General features: G+C 43.4%; 1 protein-coding gene across 9 annotated transcripts in view; it reads left to right on the top strand.

Moving 5' to 3' along the window:
- The window catches only part of THRA (thyroid hormone receptor alpha), a 149,912-nt gene that overhangs the window by 100,981 nt on the left and 34,079 nt on the right, over positions 1-14,852 (top strand). For 5 of the 9 annotated variants that reach the window (XM_081931853.1, XM_081931852.1, XM_081931851.1 and 2 more), the window contains exons 4-5: positions 12,017-12,115; positions 12,227-12,355. The exons of 1 other annotated variant lie outside the window; for it this stretch is intronic. In XM_081931853.1, the coding sequence (XP_081787979.1) occupies positions 12,111-12,115; positions 12,227-12,355 (134 nt within the window). In that variant the 5' untranslated portion in view covers positions 12,017-12,110. Of the gene's footprint in view, positions 1-9,044; positions 9,126-12,016; positions 12,116-12,226; positions 12,356-14,852 lie in introns of those variants that run through there. 3 more of the 9 variants (XM_081931856.1, XM_081931859.1, XM_081931858.1) reach the window with 3 other exon arrangements.

Raw genomic sequence — 14,852 nt, 5'->3', positions numbered from 1 at the left:
CCACACAGAGACCCTAATTTGGTCATGTTCTCCAATATAGCGACCAACAAGGAGGAGGTCCCTGCTCCTCCCCTTTTTCTGGAGGTGGTAAAGAATCAGTGGGCTCACCCTTCCACCTTTCCTAACCCAGGGAGCAATGACCACCGCTTTTACAACATGGAGCAGGCCTTCTCCTAGGCGCTTCAATTACCTAATGTAGACGCCCCAGTAGCCACCTTAGCCAACGCCTCATCCATAGTGTCAGGGGCTGTGGCTGATAAGTTGAAGCCGGAGGACAAGCGGGCAGAGCTTACATTATGTAAGAATTTCAACGCCTCGGCATGGGCCGTAAAGTTTGCTGCAGCTGCCTCTTATTTCAACCGATCAGCAGTCATGTGGCTCCGCCAGTTGCAGGACCGCATTCCTGTTCAGGATGAACGACTGCACCAGTATATCACAAAGATAATTGCCACCACGCAGTTTTCGGCGGATGCTACCCTTGATGCTGTGAAGTACTCGTCCTGAGCTCTAGCTACCTTGGTGACTTCCAGGCAGTTGTTATGGTTACGTAATTGGCAAATGGATAACAAGTCCAAGTGGAGCCTGATGGCTGCCCCCTACACTAAAACTAATTTCTTTGGTGAATCCTTAGATCCGATTCTCAAAGAGAACAAAGACAAAAAGAAGGTCTTAACTACCAATGCCAAGAAGATGGACAACCGTCCGTCCTCATTCCATAGACAGTCATTCAGGCCCCCAAACAAGATTACCAACACCAGAGGTATGTTCCCTTATAGATCCGATAGGCAGTTCCAGAGGCCCTACTACCAGGACAGGGGTAGGTACCAGGGTCAGTCCAGGCAGTCCTTTCGTGGAGGGAGCGGCTGCCCCTTCCGCAAAGGGAAATGACTCCAACCCGGGGTTTTCCATTGGCCACCATCTGGAACTTTTCGCGGATCAGTGGGACCGAGTGACATCAGATGCATGGGTAAAGACCACGGTCAGGAACGGCCTCCATCTAGAATTCCTCTCTATGCCCCCAACCATCTTCAAAACTTTTCCACCATCCCGGGACCCGGAACCCGGAACCCCATCGTCTGTGTCTCTAGCCATACAACATTTTCTGGACATCCGGGCGGTAGAGCCGGTCTCATGGATGGAATGAGGGTTGGGTCACTACTCCAACCTATTCATTGTTTTGAAGAGTTCGGGGGGGCTGGAGGGTGATACTGGACCTCAAGCACCTCAATGGTTATCTGATATACAGGTGCTTCAAAATATCATCCCTCAGGTCCATTTTGCAGGGCATCAGGTGGGGGGATTACCTAGCGTCAGTGGACCTGACAGAAGCCTACCTCCACATCCCCATCCTCCCCGCCCATCTCAGGTTCCTGCGTTTTTCCCACAACAGGTTCCATTTCCAATACAGGGCCCTCCCCTTCAGGTTAGCTTCAGCCCCACGCATGTTCACGAAGGTCCTGGTGGCATTGGCGGCTCACCTCCACTCTGTCCCGGTGAGACTACAATGCTATCTTGACGATGTGCTCATGCAAGCCCATTCTCAGGCCAGGCTGTCCACGACCTCAAACTCACCATTTGGACACTACAAGCCCTGGGGTTTTCTGTCAACTTCCCCAAAAGTCATCTCTCGCCCCGTACGAAGATCTTACACCTGGGGGCATCGATAGACTCCATGGAGGGCATGGTTCGACTATCCTCAGAGCGGCTCATCAGTCTTCAGGCCCTGGCAAGGCAGATGCATGCAAGGCGATCAGTTTCCATCCTGACCTTGGCCCGCCTATTGGGCAAGATGGTGTTGTGCATAGGGATTGTTCCCTGGGCACGGCTTCATTCCTGGACCCTGCAGTGGGACCTCATGACATTCCAGCGGAGACGCACAAGTAACTCTCTGCGACTCGTCTATCTACCAGAGGATGTGCGCCTATCCCTGCGGTGGTGGCTTTCCCCGGCTCTTCAACATGGATCGGAGTTTGGGGAGCTGGATCGAGTGAGCATCACTACAGACGTGAGCCTGTTCGATTGGGGGGTGCTCATGGACTCCAAGATGGAGCAGGGCCGTTGGACCTGGTCGGACCTTCGCCACAATATAAACTGGCTGGAACTGAAGGCCGCCCAGCTGGCCCTCCAACTGTTCAAGAGTTCGATAGAGGGCTGCCACGTCCTTCTGTTGACAGACAATGTGGCCACAAAGGCCCACATAAACTGTCAAGGGGGGACTCATTCCAGAGCCCTTTGGCTGGAGGCATTGAAGCTCGGCTCCTGGGCAGAGACATCTTGCCTCAGTGGTGTCGGAGCACATCTCAAGCTCAGCCAACCACCAGGCCGATTGGTTGAGCCGCGCGACTGTGGACCACGGGGAGTGGCAAATTCTACCCGAACTATTCCAGAAGATTTGACAGAGGTTTGGCAAGCCATTGGTGGACTTGTTCCGACAAACACCTAGCTCCCAAGATTCTTCTCTCAATTCCCGACCCGGGCCACAGAAGAAACAGACACTCTCCGGAACAGATGGCCTCTGGGCCTATGGTATGCATTTCCCCTTCTCCCTCTGATACCGGGGACACTGAGGAAGATAGTAGTAGAGAGGGCGGACATCATTCTGATAGCACCTTACTGGCCCAGACGACCTTGGTTTGCGGACCTCATCCAGCTCTCCGTCTCTTCCCCATGGAGGATTTCTCGGGAGAAGCTCTCCCTGCGCCAGGGGGTCTTGATCCCCCCGGAACCCCAGTGGCTCCACCTGACTGCCTGGCGCTTGAGCGGAGCCTCCTGAGGAGTGTCCTCCCGAGTTATAGCGACCATCGAGGCGTCTAATCGCCCCTCCATCACACGGATATATAATTCCATGTGGGCGGCGTTTGTTAAGTGGTGCAGCCCACTCAGGATTTGTCCAACCGAGGCTTCGGTCGCTCAAATTCTAGACTTCCTCCAGAAAGGTCTGGATGGGGGTCTCTCTCACAACACCTTATGGTGTCAGGTGGCCACCCTGGCCTCAGTTCTGCCAGGGGACGATCATTCGTCTCTAGCCCACCATTCCCTGGTCAAGAGATTTCTGAGGGGAGCCGCTAATTTATGGCCTCCTCCCATCCATAGGTTCCCAACTTGGGACCTACCCCTTGTTCTTAGGGCCTTGATGGGCCCTAAGAGCCCTTGTGCACTGTCCACCTTAGGTTCCCATCCCTCACGGTGGCATTCCTTGTAGACATGACTTCTGCCAGGTGCATTTCCGAGTTGGGGGCTCTTCATCTAAGGACGACCTCTGTCAGTTTCACCAGGATAGAGTGGTCCTATGGTTGGACCCTACCTTTCTCCCTAAGCTCAATTTGCCCTTCCTTGGGCACAGGAGGTTATCGCCAATTTCTGTCCGACTCCTTCCCATGAGAGAGAGAGTGCCTTTGGCACCGGCTAGACATTCATCGCACCTTGCGCATTTATCTCCAACACACATCTTCCTTCCATAGATCTGAGGCTCTCTTTATTTCATTCCAGCCTGGCTCCTTGGGGGCCAGAGTTACCTCTGCCATCATTGGCAGATGGTTACAACAGGCCATCTCTTTGGCATGCGAGTCCTCGGACCGCCCCCCACCCTTTGGGGATCAATACTCACTCTACATGGAGTGCCGCTACTACAGCAGCATGGGCCACGAAGGCTCCTTTTGAAGACATTTGTCGGGTGGCCACTTGGTCATCCCCGACACCGTTCATCCGCCACTACCGGCTGGATGCCTTTGCATCGGCCGAGGCATCCTTTGGGTGTAGGGTTATACAACAAGTAGTGACCACCCCTCCCCCCGGACCCCAGTTTCCCTCCCAGGGACTGAGTTTGAGTACTTCCCAGGAGTCGCCTCTCCCTCGAGTCTACCGAAAAAAGAATGTTGGTCCTTACCTGAACGTTTCTTTTCAGTAGATGAGAGGGAGGGGCAACATCCTGCCCCAGGTAGACATAGGTGATAGTCAGTTGGGGTGAGGCTGGGGGTGGTTTTTCCCTTGCTGTTTTGTTGGCAGCACGTTTTTGGTCATGCAACTTCGAGGAACTGGGAGCCACAGGGAAAGGAGGAGATTAAAAAAGATTTCCCTCAGTCTTTGGACCAATCAGGCTGTGAGAATATCCTAGGAGTCGCCCCTCCCTCTTGTCTACCAAAAAGAAACGTTCAGGTAAGGACCAACGTTCTTTCTATTACTATTTTGTGGATTTTCACTTCTTACTTCAATCACAGAGAGGCAAATGTTTATTAAAACTTATCCAAGCACACAGTTCATATGTAGAATCTCTCTATCCTGATTTTATAAAGAACAAGTTTATGATTTTGCATACATTAGAAGCCAAATCTCCAACAATAGGTGAAAATCACAATTTTTGTGAATGTGGCTTATAAATTTAGCAATTAAGGATTAACTACAGGCGATCATATACAAATTATAATCAATGCTGCAAAAAACTTCATATAAGTAGTGAGATTCAAATCATTTAACAACCGCTTCGCTGCCCTAATGACCAGCTGGGTAGGCATGGCTCGGTGGTCATGTGACCATGTGGGCGTGGCCAACTCAACGTCACTCAGGTCGATGGGTGCTTTGCCGTAGCTGTTACAATGTAATAAGGGTTAACCAGAGAGGCAGCTTCTGTAAGCGGGGCAATAAAGATTAGGCTAGGAACAACACCAGAATGTTTCCTTCCTGCCCTCCTTACAGGATTAGCCCTGTAAAGTGGAAAAAAACAAAATAAGATTTCTTCCAACAACTGGTTCTCCGAACTGCTTAGAAAGTTAACAACCAGTTCTCCCGAATAGGTGCGAACTGGCTGAATCCCACTACAGCTTCCTATTAAAATTCAGGGAACAGGGTTTATGTGAAATACATTGGATTAGTAATCAATTGTTACTATTAACCAGTTGATACCTTAATTCTAGCTTTCTGAAGTGGTAGCAAACGAATCTGGTAAACTGAAGTGATAAAATTCTCCTTTCCCATGTAAAATTTAATGTCTGGGGAGGTAGATAATATTATGTATGTGAAAAAAAAGTATGTAAGTTTACAGGCATGTGCAATATGCACAGAGGTTGCAGTCATGTCATGAACTGATTGAGAAGTTCATTTTCAGCCAAGTTCGTGAGGTAATTTCCAAATGCTATAACTAGAGATTGTCAATTCACACTGCAGTATCCTCTGTCTTTGTTTGTTTGTTTCTAGAAAGGAAACTGAATCGCAAGTCTGGCATTAGGTTAGGAATGTGAAGTCTTAAGAAACTTCAGCAGGTTTTGTTTGTTTTCATATATTTTTCTCTATTTTATTTTAGTTTTAGAATAACAACAAAAGGTGAGCTTTTGACAAAAAGAATATGGAAATGACAAAAAGGGTTCAGCATGAAAAACAATTAGGAAAAACATTTGACAGGTTCAAAAGAGAGAAAGGGGCTGGCCAAGTACATTCTAGGAGTCAAATGATACGTATTAACTTGTCCCAGTCACTTCATCTCCATTTCATTTTCCTTAAATCGCATTTGTTACTCAACCTCGGAAGTAAATTGTGCTGTGATTTAGTTGGATAGTGTGAGCAAGATAAACTATAGTTTCTCTGTGCTTCTGTTCAGTAACACTCAGATCAGTTTTAAATCAACAGATCTAGTTAGCTACCTGTACTAAGATTGATTTTAACCTTCTTTATTTTTCCTTTAATAATTTCAGTGTGATGAGGTGGACCCAATTATTTGATTTCCTTAGGGTTAATGCAGCCCATATAATACAGTAGAAATGTTAAATGGATAAAATGCCTGTTATAATTAGGCTGCTGCATTCTGGATTGCTTTTTAGCTTCCAAGTGGTTTTTAAGGGCAGCTCCATGTGTAGCAGATTGCAAGAGTTGAAACACGAGGTACAAGAGAATGTGTGACCCATCAACTATTCCAGAAGCAGCCACAATGGGCACCAAGATGAAATTGTACAAAGGTCTGCACTTGCTTTTTAGGTAGGATACATCAACTTCTAGAATAGATCAACAACCACTCCATCTTGTTGGGGCTAAAACCTATTTCTCCCTATCTAAATACGAATGGCTTTCAGGCATAGAGGTAGATGACTGTGTTATTTGGGATGGAGATACACAGCTGGTTATTATTAACAACCAGATTGGTGACCTTCCTTACAGCTTCATGTAGATATTAAATTGTATGAGAAAGGGGGTGGAGGGTCAAGCTCTACAACACTCTACAAGAGAAAACTAGCAGCTCTGTCTCTTCTCCCCCAAAATCAATTGTAACCATTCGTGGAGGGAGGATAAGAATCCCCAAGGTCTCCCAAGGAGACACTATGATTAACATTATCAAGGACGGTTGAGAGATCCAGCAAGGCCAGCAAAATCTCACCCCATCATAGGACATTTACAAGTGCAGCCTATCCTATCTTGAGTCCAGTCAGAAAGTTGTTTGAAAAGGGTCCAAATAATCTGCTTTATCTAGAACTCTCTGCAACTAGGCCTCGATCATCTTACTAATATTCCCTAAAAAGGGAATGGAAGAACTGAAAGTTGTCCATGATAGCCAGTTTTAAGGGATTCCTGCTTCAAAACAAATAATGTAAACCCCTTCTCCATGAAAATGAATGCAAAAACATAGAAACAATTGCTATTTTAAAATTTTATTGTGAATTTATTTAATTTCTATACCTGTAAGCATATCCAGCCATATGTATAATAAAAATGCAGTACAAATAGCATCAATTTAAAAATTAATTACCAAGACCAACAGTGCAAAAATAGAAGTCATGAAATTGCTACTGAAAATAAACGTATTCATAGCTTTCCGGTGAATCTGCAGATAAGGGATCTGAAGCTTGCTCTACGGATGTGAGGTCACTATCAAAAAGATCTTTTCTCTTGAACAGTACCTGCTATTATGATGACTTTCATTTATTCCACATAGGAATAAATGTAACTTCAGAATGCAGGCACTTTAGATGAAAGAAATCAATCCTTAAATTATTTGGACCCAAATAATTTAAAGTGTTAAAAATTAAAAGATGAAATGAACTTGGAACATTTATTCATCACTGCTATAAATATAAACCTTATTGATTCCCTGTAAGCCAGTCACCAACATCCAAGAGGCTATTTTAGGAGTATTCAGAAATAATTGGGACTTTTGGGGGGTACAAATGTAGCATTTGTCTGTGACTCTTTAAAGTAGCTTTATCTTTTCTCTGGATCATAGTTACCTTCCAGTACTGCAGAATGATACAATTCCTGTGAAACAAAATTGCAGATAGATGCAAACATGATAGATTCAAACACTTGACCAAATTATTTATGAAGCCTTGTTTAGCTTTTTTTTTCATTTTGTACTGACCTAATTTCCTGAACTAGTTACCTAATAAAACCAATAACCCAGCTTGGATTTTACTATGAATAACTGGAACATGTTCAGTTCTGTGACGATATACTCACATCTGACATAGCAGCATAATTTTATAAAAAATATTTCTGGCTACCAACCCCAGAATTCTGAGCAGATTTCCAATTATCTCTGAGGCTTAAAGGAAATCCAGACCATAGATGGCAGTCCATCAAAGATATATCTTCATTGGTCTTATGATCCTGCTTCAATATCCATGTTTCTTCTAAACTAGTTTTTGAGAACAATCAGAGCCAATTTTGCGAGTCATCCACATGTTGATTGCATATCAATGCAATGTTCAGACTATTTTCTTCTAGCACGTTTCTTCTAGATCAGGAGTGTCAAACTCGCGGCTTGTGGGCTAGATGCCACACGCGCTGGGCACCCCCACCCTCATTTTAGCAAAGGGGGAAAAGTTGCAGTACATCACGTGATGACATGTCAATGCGAGTTTTACACCCCTGTTCTAGATATTGAAAAACAGAGTTGAGTAAATGACACCAGTGCAAATATTTATTTCCTACAGGCCAGCTCTTCCACAGCTGATGTTCTTGAAATATATTGGACTACAGGGTCAATATCCATTCTGACTGGCAAATTATAACAGCCAACAACTGGGGGGGCGGGCGGGCAAAGAGACATTACCTTGAGAAACCTGGTGTAAATAGGGAGTCTGATATGATGCAAATTCCTGTATTATATTTGAATCCACTGCATTATAGTAATTCTCATAGATGCAGATCCAGTTTATTGCATCATTCAGGTTCACCGGTATTCTTTAAACCATGTTGTTTATGCTTGTGTGGCTATGTGTATGAGTGAGAAAGGGAGAGAATTGTGTGGTTCTTGGTCCCATTTATTTGCTAGACAGAACAACTGTGATTTTGTCTACTTCCACTCCTAAGAAGGGCTTGTCTCCATGTGTGCCAGGCTGCAAGCTGGGTCTGTTTATCCCTCTGTTTGTGGCATCTGGAAGTGCCAAGTAGAGGTGGGGATAGTTAGGATAATGAACCCATTCTCTGACACTGGCAGGGACTGGACCCTCTTGAGCCCCACAACGCAGCAGGTGTCTTTTGCTGCCGAGACTGTCTGTCTGTCAGGCAGTTGTATTGCTGCCTCTGTTTGCCCAGACTTTGCTGGCATGAAGTATTGGCAGCCTGGATAGTTAAGCAAGGATGGGGAACCGAACTGTTTTGGAATTCTCTCATCTCTCAAATCCTAAAGTTTACAACACAGTTTTTGCTTTTTGCCATTTTTTCATGGTAATCACTTCACAAAAAGGCAATTTCTGTTTTTATAAATGGCTGAGGAAATACCGATTGTGCTCAAGGTCTTTCAATGTAATACTGTCAAATCTCTTAAGAATTAAGTATTTTTGCTCTTGTTTGCAATAATTGGAAGGACAGGGAATTCGAAGGACAGAGAAGGTTCTTATGAAATAACTTAAATTAGGGTGTTAGTTAAAGTTAGGGAGTAACTTAATTTAATCCATATGTACCTTCTGTCCTTCAGGATGTATTCCCCCCTCCCCAAACACACACATCAGACTTCTAATTGAGCAAGTGCAGTCTCCAGGTCTATCATTTCTGTTCTTGATAGGAGTGTAGCTGGTAGTTCAGCCTGAAGACCGCTGCCGTTCTTAGTTTTCAGTATTTGTTCTTTGCCCAGTTGGAAGTTGGTGCTGGGTCTGCCAAGACTCTGTCTGGAGGATAAATCTGAGCTAAATGGAGAAATCAAGGTAAGAATGGAAAAAGAAGACTGAAAAGAACCTGGTGGGAACATAGAATGTGAGTGAATTGCTCTACTAAGGTAGAAGAAAGTGAATTGGGGTTAGAATTGTACAAAAAAAATTATATTGAAGTGAAGTTCTTTACAGACTTTTGAGTTTTTTCACTATTAGTTGGGGGCTAGCAAGAAACTCAGATAACCCCAGAAGAAAGGATTGTTCAGACCATGGTGTGATTTGTTTGTCAGATTTATATTCTATCTTTCAGCCCAATGGAGCTGCAGGCAATTTTTAATAATATAAATTTAATATAATGTATAAAATACAACAATAAGGTAAAAGTTTTAAAAACCATGTAAAAGCAATTTTAAAAAAAACTCTCAATTGCCTCATATTTAGAGATCGCCGTATGGAGCAAAAGTCCTTTCCAAATTAAAATTAAAATACATGTATTGACTGGTGTAGATCTGTAAGGATAAAGCTAACCAGGTCTCTCCAAGAAGACCATGTGATTCATGTGTTGATGGTAGAACTGTATATCCAGAGCAGGCTTGAATGCGGATGGATGGATGGATGGATGGATGGATGGATGGATGGATGGAGATAGATAGATAGATAGATAGATAGATAGATAGATAGATAGATAGATAGATAATTTGTTTTCGTAGATTTTCACGGGTGTAGGTATGCTGGTTTTGTTGTATTCGGGTCTTTTCCCGTGTAGATATATATAAAAAAATAGAAAGCTCATACCCTGAAGAGAGTACATGAAACTATATGTGACAACATGTACTTTTTATTTTCTAACTATGACACAAGGGTCTGTATGGGAAGCATTGTTAGAAAGAAGGATTATGGTTAAGCTAGCCTTCGCTTTGCAGCCTGCTAACTTTCCATTTTTTTTTAATTTAAAAGAATTTTAATAAATGAAATTAGGTCACAATCAAAACTTAATGCGCCAGTAACTGAGTTTCTTCTCCTGTTCCCAACTGATGGAAGCAGAAATGGGAATGTCACTGTTCAAATTTTCCCATGAGTTCCCTGCTATAGTGTGTGTGTGTGTCATAGTTACTATCAACTTTTAAGTGTACTATAACAATGTAGGGAAAGCACCACATGGATTCCAAGTATTTTATGTATGTATGTATGTATGATTAAAATTAACACCATTATTTAGGTTTCCCTGAATTTAAATTCTCCTATATATGATTGCACTGTTGATGGTTTTTTAAAAAAGAGATTTACCTGGAAAGACAGGTATAAAAGGCAACCAAAGTCTTCATTTATCTGTTTTTTAAACTTTGTTTCCATCCTGGATGGGAAATGTGAATCAACCGATGGTAATAGTCTGTAATTCTTTTGGTGTTTTTTGTTGTTGTTGGTGGTGGTGGCAAACCTGATATATTATATATTATATTTATATTATATTATGCCTTAGAAAAGTTTTTTTCCCCATTCGTCATGTTCGATTTTCAGAGTCAGTAGTCATATTCCTTTCCGTTCTCATATTTTCAATACTATAATAACCCTGTGAGAAAGGGTTGGGTGAGAAAAAGTGACTGGTCCAAAGTCATCCAGATTACTTTCACATCTAAGAGAACTAGAACAGTTTCCTGATTTCTAGCTTGGTGCCTTAACCATTAGAGGTGGTTAACCAGGAGTGGGCAATTAATGTTCCCAAGGGCCACATGAGGAATGGGAACTGTTGAGGAGGGCTGAACCAATAGCTGCTGGCTGCGTTCCACTCACTCGCCCACAAAGCTGCACTTCAAGAAGGCGGTGGTTGGTGGTTGAGCTCAGGTTCCTTTACACAATGGCTGCCATCACCATCATCTCCTCAGGCTGCATCAGCCAAGGGGCAAGTGGCACAGAATAGTACTTCGTCTTCTTGTCCTTCTGCAAGTTGTTTTCTAAGTTCCAGTTCACCTCAATGCATGGGTGGGTCGGACAGGGACAGCCAAAGGGCCAGATATGGCCCAGAAGCTATAAAATTCGTAGCTCTGCGCTAGACCAAACTCGCTCTCCAGTTTGGTTTTTTAATCCCTCCTTCCTGTGTCTGACCCAAGGGCATCCACCTGCCAGAACTAGAATTCATGGTTTCTCAGTTTCTTTGTACACATACATTTAAGTAGAGAATGTATTCTGTTGGGTACATATGGGTTGATGCTGAAGGATACCGTGATCTAATTTTTAAATTATATTTCAGGCTAGCTATATCTCTGTGCTTTAGTATTTGAAACCAATGTTCATTTATGAGCTTAAGAGCTTTCCAGAAGCATGAAGAGAGACCTCATCTTGTGAGTGGTAACCTGTAAAATTCCTCCAGGCACTTCCCCTCCCCCCTCCAAATATATCTGTCTGTATATGATTAGTTTCTGGTGATGAACACACCTGGCCACTAGATGGCATCCCTGTTCCATAAGTTATTCTCGGGGGGCGGGAGGGGGAGATCTAATTAGGCAACATCATGCCAGAAGAAATTGAGACCTGCAGATAAAGGTCATGTGGAATAGATTTGAATAGCAATCATGCAACCTTTGCACTGTGTAACTAGTGACAGTGATCTGAAAAAGGGCAATACCAATGTTTTCCCCCAATGGTAAAGTTGGCATGCCAGACATGTATAAACACAAAGCATTAGTATTGTATCAGACTCTAAAAGAACATGCATTCACAATCTTAATGGCCAACAGAAGTGCAAATGAACACACTCACAGAGCACTATGGGCTCTACTTAATAACAACACAAGGAATCCAGCAATGGTTGACTTCAAAGTTGGGTTGATATCTGCCAATACCTCATCCTCTAGTCTGTGGAAATCTTGCCCCATTCTCTGGGGCCGCCCACTTTGCCCAAATTCATCACAATGAAATATATGTTAATATTTCTTTTGATCATACAGGTAATCCCCTCTTTGTGTAAGGAGCTCAAGGTGACATATCTGAAGTTAGCCGGTCTCGTTCTCCCAACCAACTCTGGCCTTTACAATTAGAGGAATGAGGTAACTCAATTCAAGGAACAGATAATTGGCAATTCCAAATGTAAATGACTTATTTCAGGGTATTTATTGGGAAGTGATGGAATCAGAGCCTTCTGTATGAATGTCTTTCAGCTTACCTTGTCCATATGAGCAGGTTACTATAACCTCCAACTCATCTAATCAGACATCATTCAGAAATACCCAACTTCAACACCCATCACTCCTGGAAAGTTTTGAAGGTTGGGCTTGGCTAAAAGACAGGTGAGACATTTGCCTAAGACCACCATGATTAATTCACCCAGGAATGTAATAATAGGATAAAGTACTTCCTGTTTCAGAGAAGCTCTTTCTGAAGGACAGAAATTAACTGTATGATATAGCTGAAGAGCTTGGAGGCAATCATTTTTTCTTCATACAGCTCATTTATAAATACCTTGAGATACTGTATGTATACCGTGTTTCCCCAAAAATAAGATAGGGTCTTATTTTCTTTTGACCCCCGAAATAAGCACTTGGCCTTATTTTGGGGGAGGTCTTACTATTTTTGAGGTGCAGGAGGTGGCGAGCGTGGACACCTCATGGCTGCTGCAGTGTTTCAATATTTTCGGGGAGGACTAATTTTTTGGGGGAGGGCTTATTTTAGAGCATGTGCTCAAAAGCCCGATTGAACTTATTATCCAGGGAGGTCTTATTTTCGGGGAAGCATATGGACCTTAGACTTTTCTGTGTATCTATATGGATTAGTCTCTATGTCCATGATGTATATGAGCTGGAGGACAGAAAATAATACAAAATAATCTCCCTCCCTCTCTCTCTCTCTCTCTCTCTCTCTCTCTCCCTTCCTCCCCCCTCTCTCCCTTTCTTCCTCCCTCCCTTTCCCCCTTCCTCCCACTGTCTTACACACATTCCACCCATAGAAAAAAAACTAACCTTGATTAAACTAAACAAACAATTGACTATGATTGAGCCTTTCACTGACTTTCCACTGACTAATTTGCATGTTGTATGCAAAGCCAGCCATCATGATATGTCTTTTTGACCTTTGTGGTTCTGAATATGGACTTGATAAGACATAGCCAATGCTAGGTGAAATGTCAATGAGTAAATGAATAAAATGTTTAGTAATGTTAGGGATTATTTTGACTAGGATACACTTTTCTCCAATCGTATTCTGGGCGGAGCTAATATGAGTAAGCCACACTGCCACCTGCTGCAAAGAACTGGTTATTGACCTCTTCCCAAAATGTGTGAATTTGCAAGAGTTGGAAGAATCCAAGGGTTTGTATTTGTTCAGATTTTGCCTGATATGTGTTTATATTCAGCAGCCTTCCCCTAAAATTCTGCCAACAAATCCCTTTGCCCTCTGTTCAGATTAGCATCAGGAACTTGACCTCTGCTTAATTTTCAAATGAGGATTACTGGGGCTTAAATTTGCCTTGGATCCTTGATCTTGAGATGAAATTAAATGGGGCTGATATGATCAATAAAATCCACTCTTCAGATGGTCAAAAAGCAAAACCTTGAGAGAGAAGTCCCAGACAAATGGTGCAAATGGTGATTTAGCAAGCATTCTCCCTATATTGAGAATTTAAGATAGGAAGCAAGGGAGGGATTTTGAACCCTGACTGCAAAGTGCTTTCCTTTCTGGAATGCTTATAGTATTGTTTCCAGATTCCTACATTCTGTGATAAATGTAAGAGGACGTGTAAATAATTACCAAATTTTGCAAAAATGGAGGTGTTTTTGCCTTCCCCCAGCCCTGCTGAAGCCTGCAGAGTGCTGCTGGGGGCTGGGGGAAGGCAAAAACGCCTCAGTTTTTGTGAAAAACGCCCCATTTTACTGTTTATCGCAAAAACAGGGGCCTTTTTTCCTTCCCCCAGTCCCGCTGAAGCCTGCAGAGTGCTTCTGGGGCCTGGGGGAAAACACAAATGCTTCCATTTTTGCGAAAAATGGGATGCGGGGGTGGGGCTTCAGGAGGCCAAAAATGGCTGTATTCGGTATATAAAACACACCAACATTTCCACACTCTTTTAAGGGAGGGGAAGGTGCGTCTTATACTCCGAAAAATACGATACTCACTTATTGCACATAACAGAGTACACATTTGTGTAAAATATAAAAAAAATTGGGGGATCCTCTTCTGGATCTGTGGTGGACAGTTGAATTGAGGTTCTAGTTGCAATCCAGAATGGGCATGCAACTGGAGACTCAGACTAGACTGCCCTTTTGAAGTCTCTCTTTTTCTGCTGGGCATGCCTTGGTTTTCCAAGGAGTTCCATCAAATGAAGTGCAAGAAGAGATGCCTGATGTGCTATGAGAGAAAGATATAAAATCATCAAGCATGATTTATTGTTGTTGTTAATTGTGAAGTCGTGTCCGGCCCATCGCAACCCCATGGACAACGTTCCTCCAGGCCTTCCTGTCCTCTACCATCGCCCAGGGTCCATTTAAACTCACACTGACTGCTTCGGAGACTCCATTCAGCAACTTCCATCTCTGTCATCCCCTTCTTCTTTTGCCCTCAGTCTTTCCCAGCATTAGGCTCTTCTTCAGTGAGTCCTTCCTTCTCATTAGGTGGCCAAAGTCAAGCATGATTAAGAACCTGCATTAGATATTATAGTGATAAAAGTGGCCAAATGTTTAACCAGCATTTGTACTTAGGGAGATTGCGGTTGCTAGGGAGGGCTGCAGGACTAGCTGCAGAGCTGCTGTGGGGAATATTCTTGTTAGTTGGTCGATTTGCAAACAGCTGGATTCC

Source organism: Natrix helvetica (genome assembly GCF_964273705.1).
Source record: "Natrix helvetica genome assembly, chromosome: Z".
NCBI classification, from domain to species: Eukaryota; Metazoa; Chordata; class Lepidosauria; order Squamata; family Natricidae; genus Natrix; species Natrix helvetica.
Note: the sequence above shows the minus strand (reverse complement) of the source record. Positions and strands in the feature narration are given on the sequence as shown.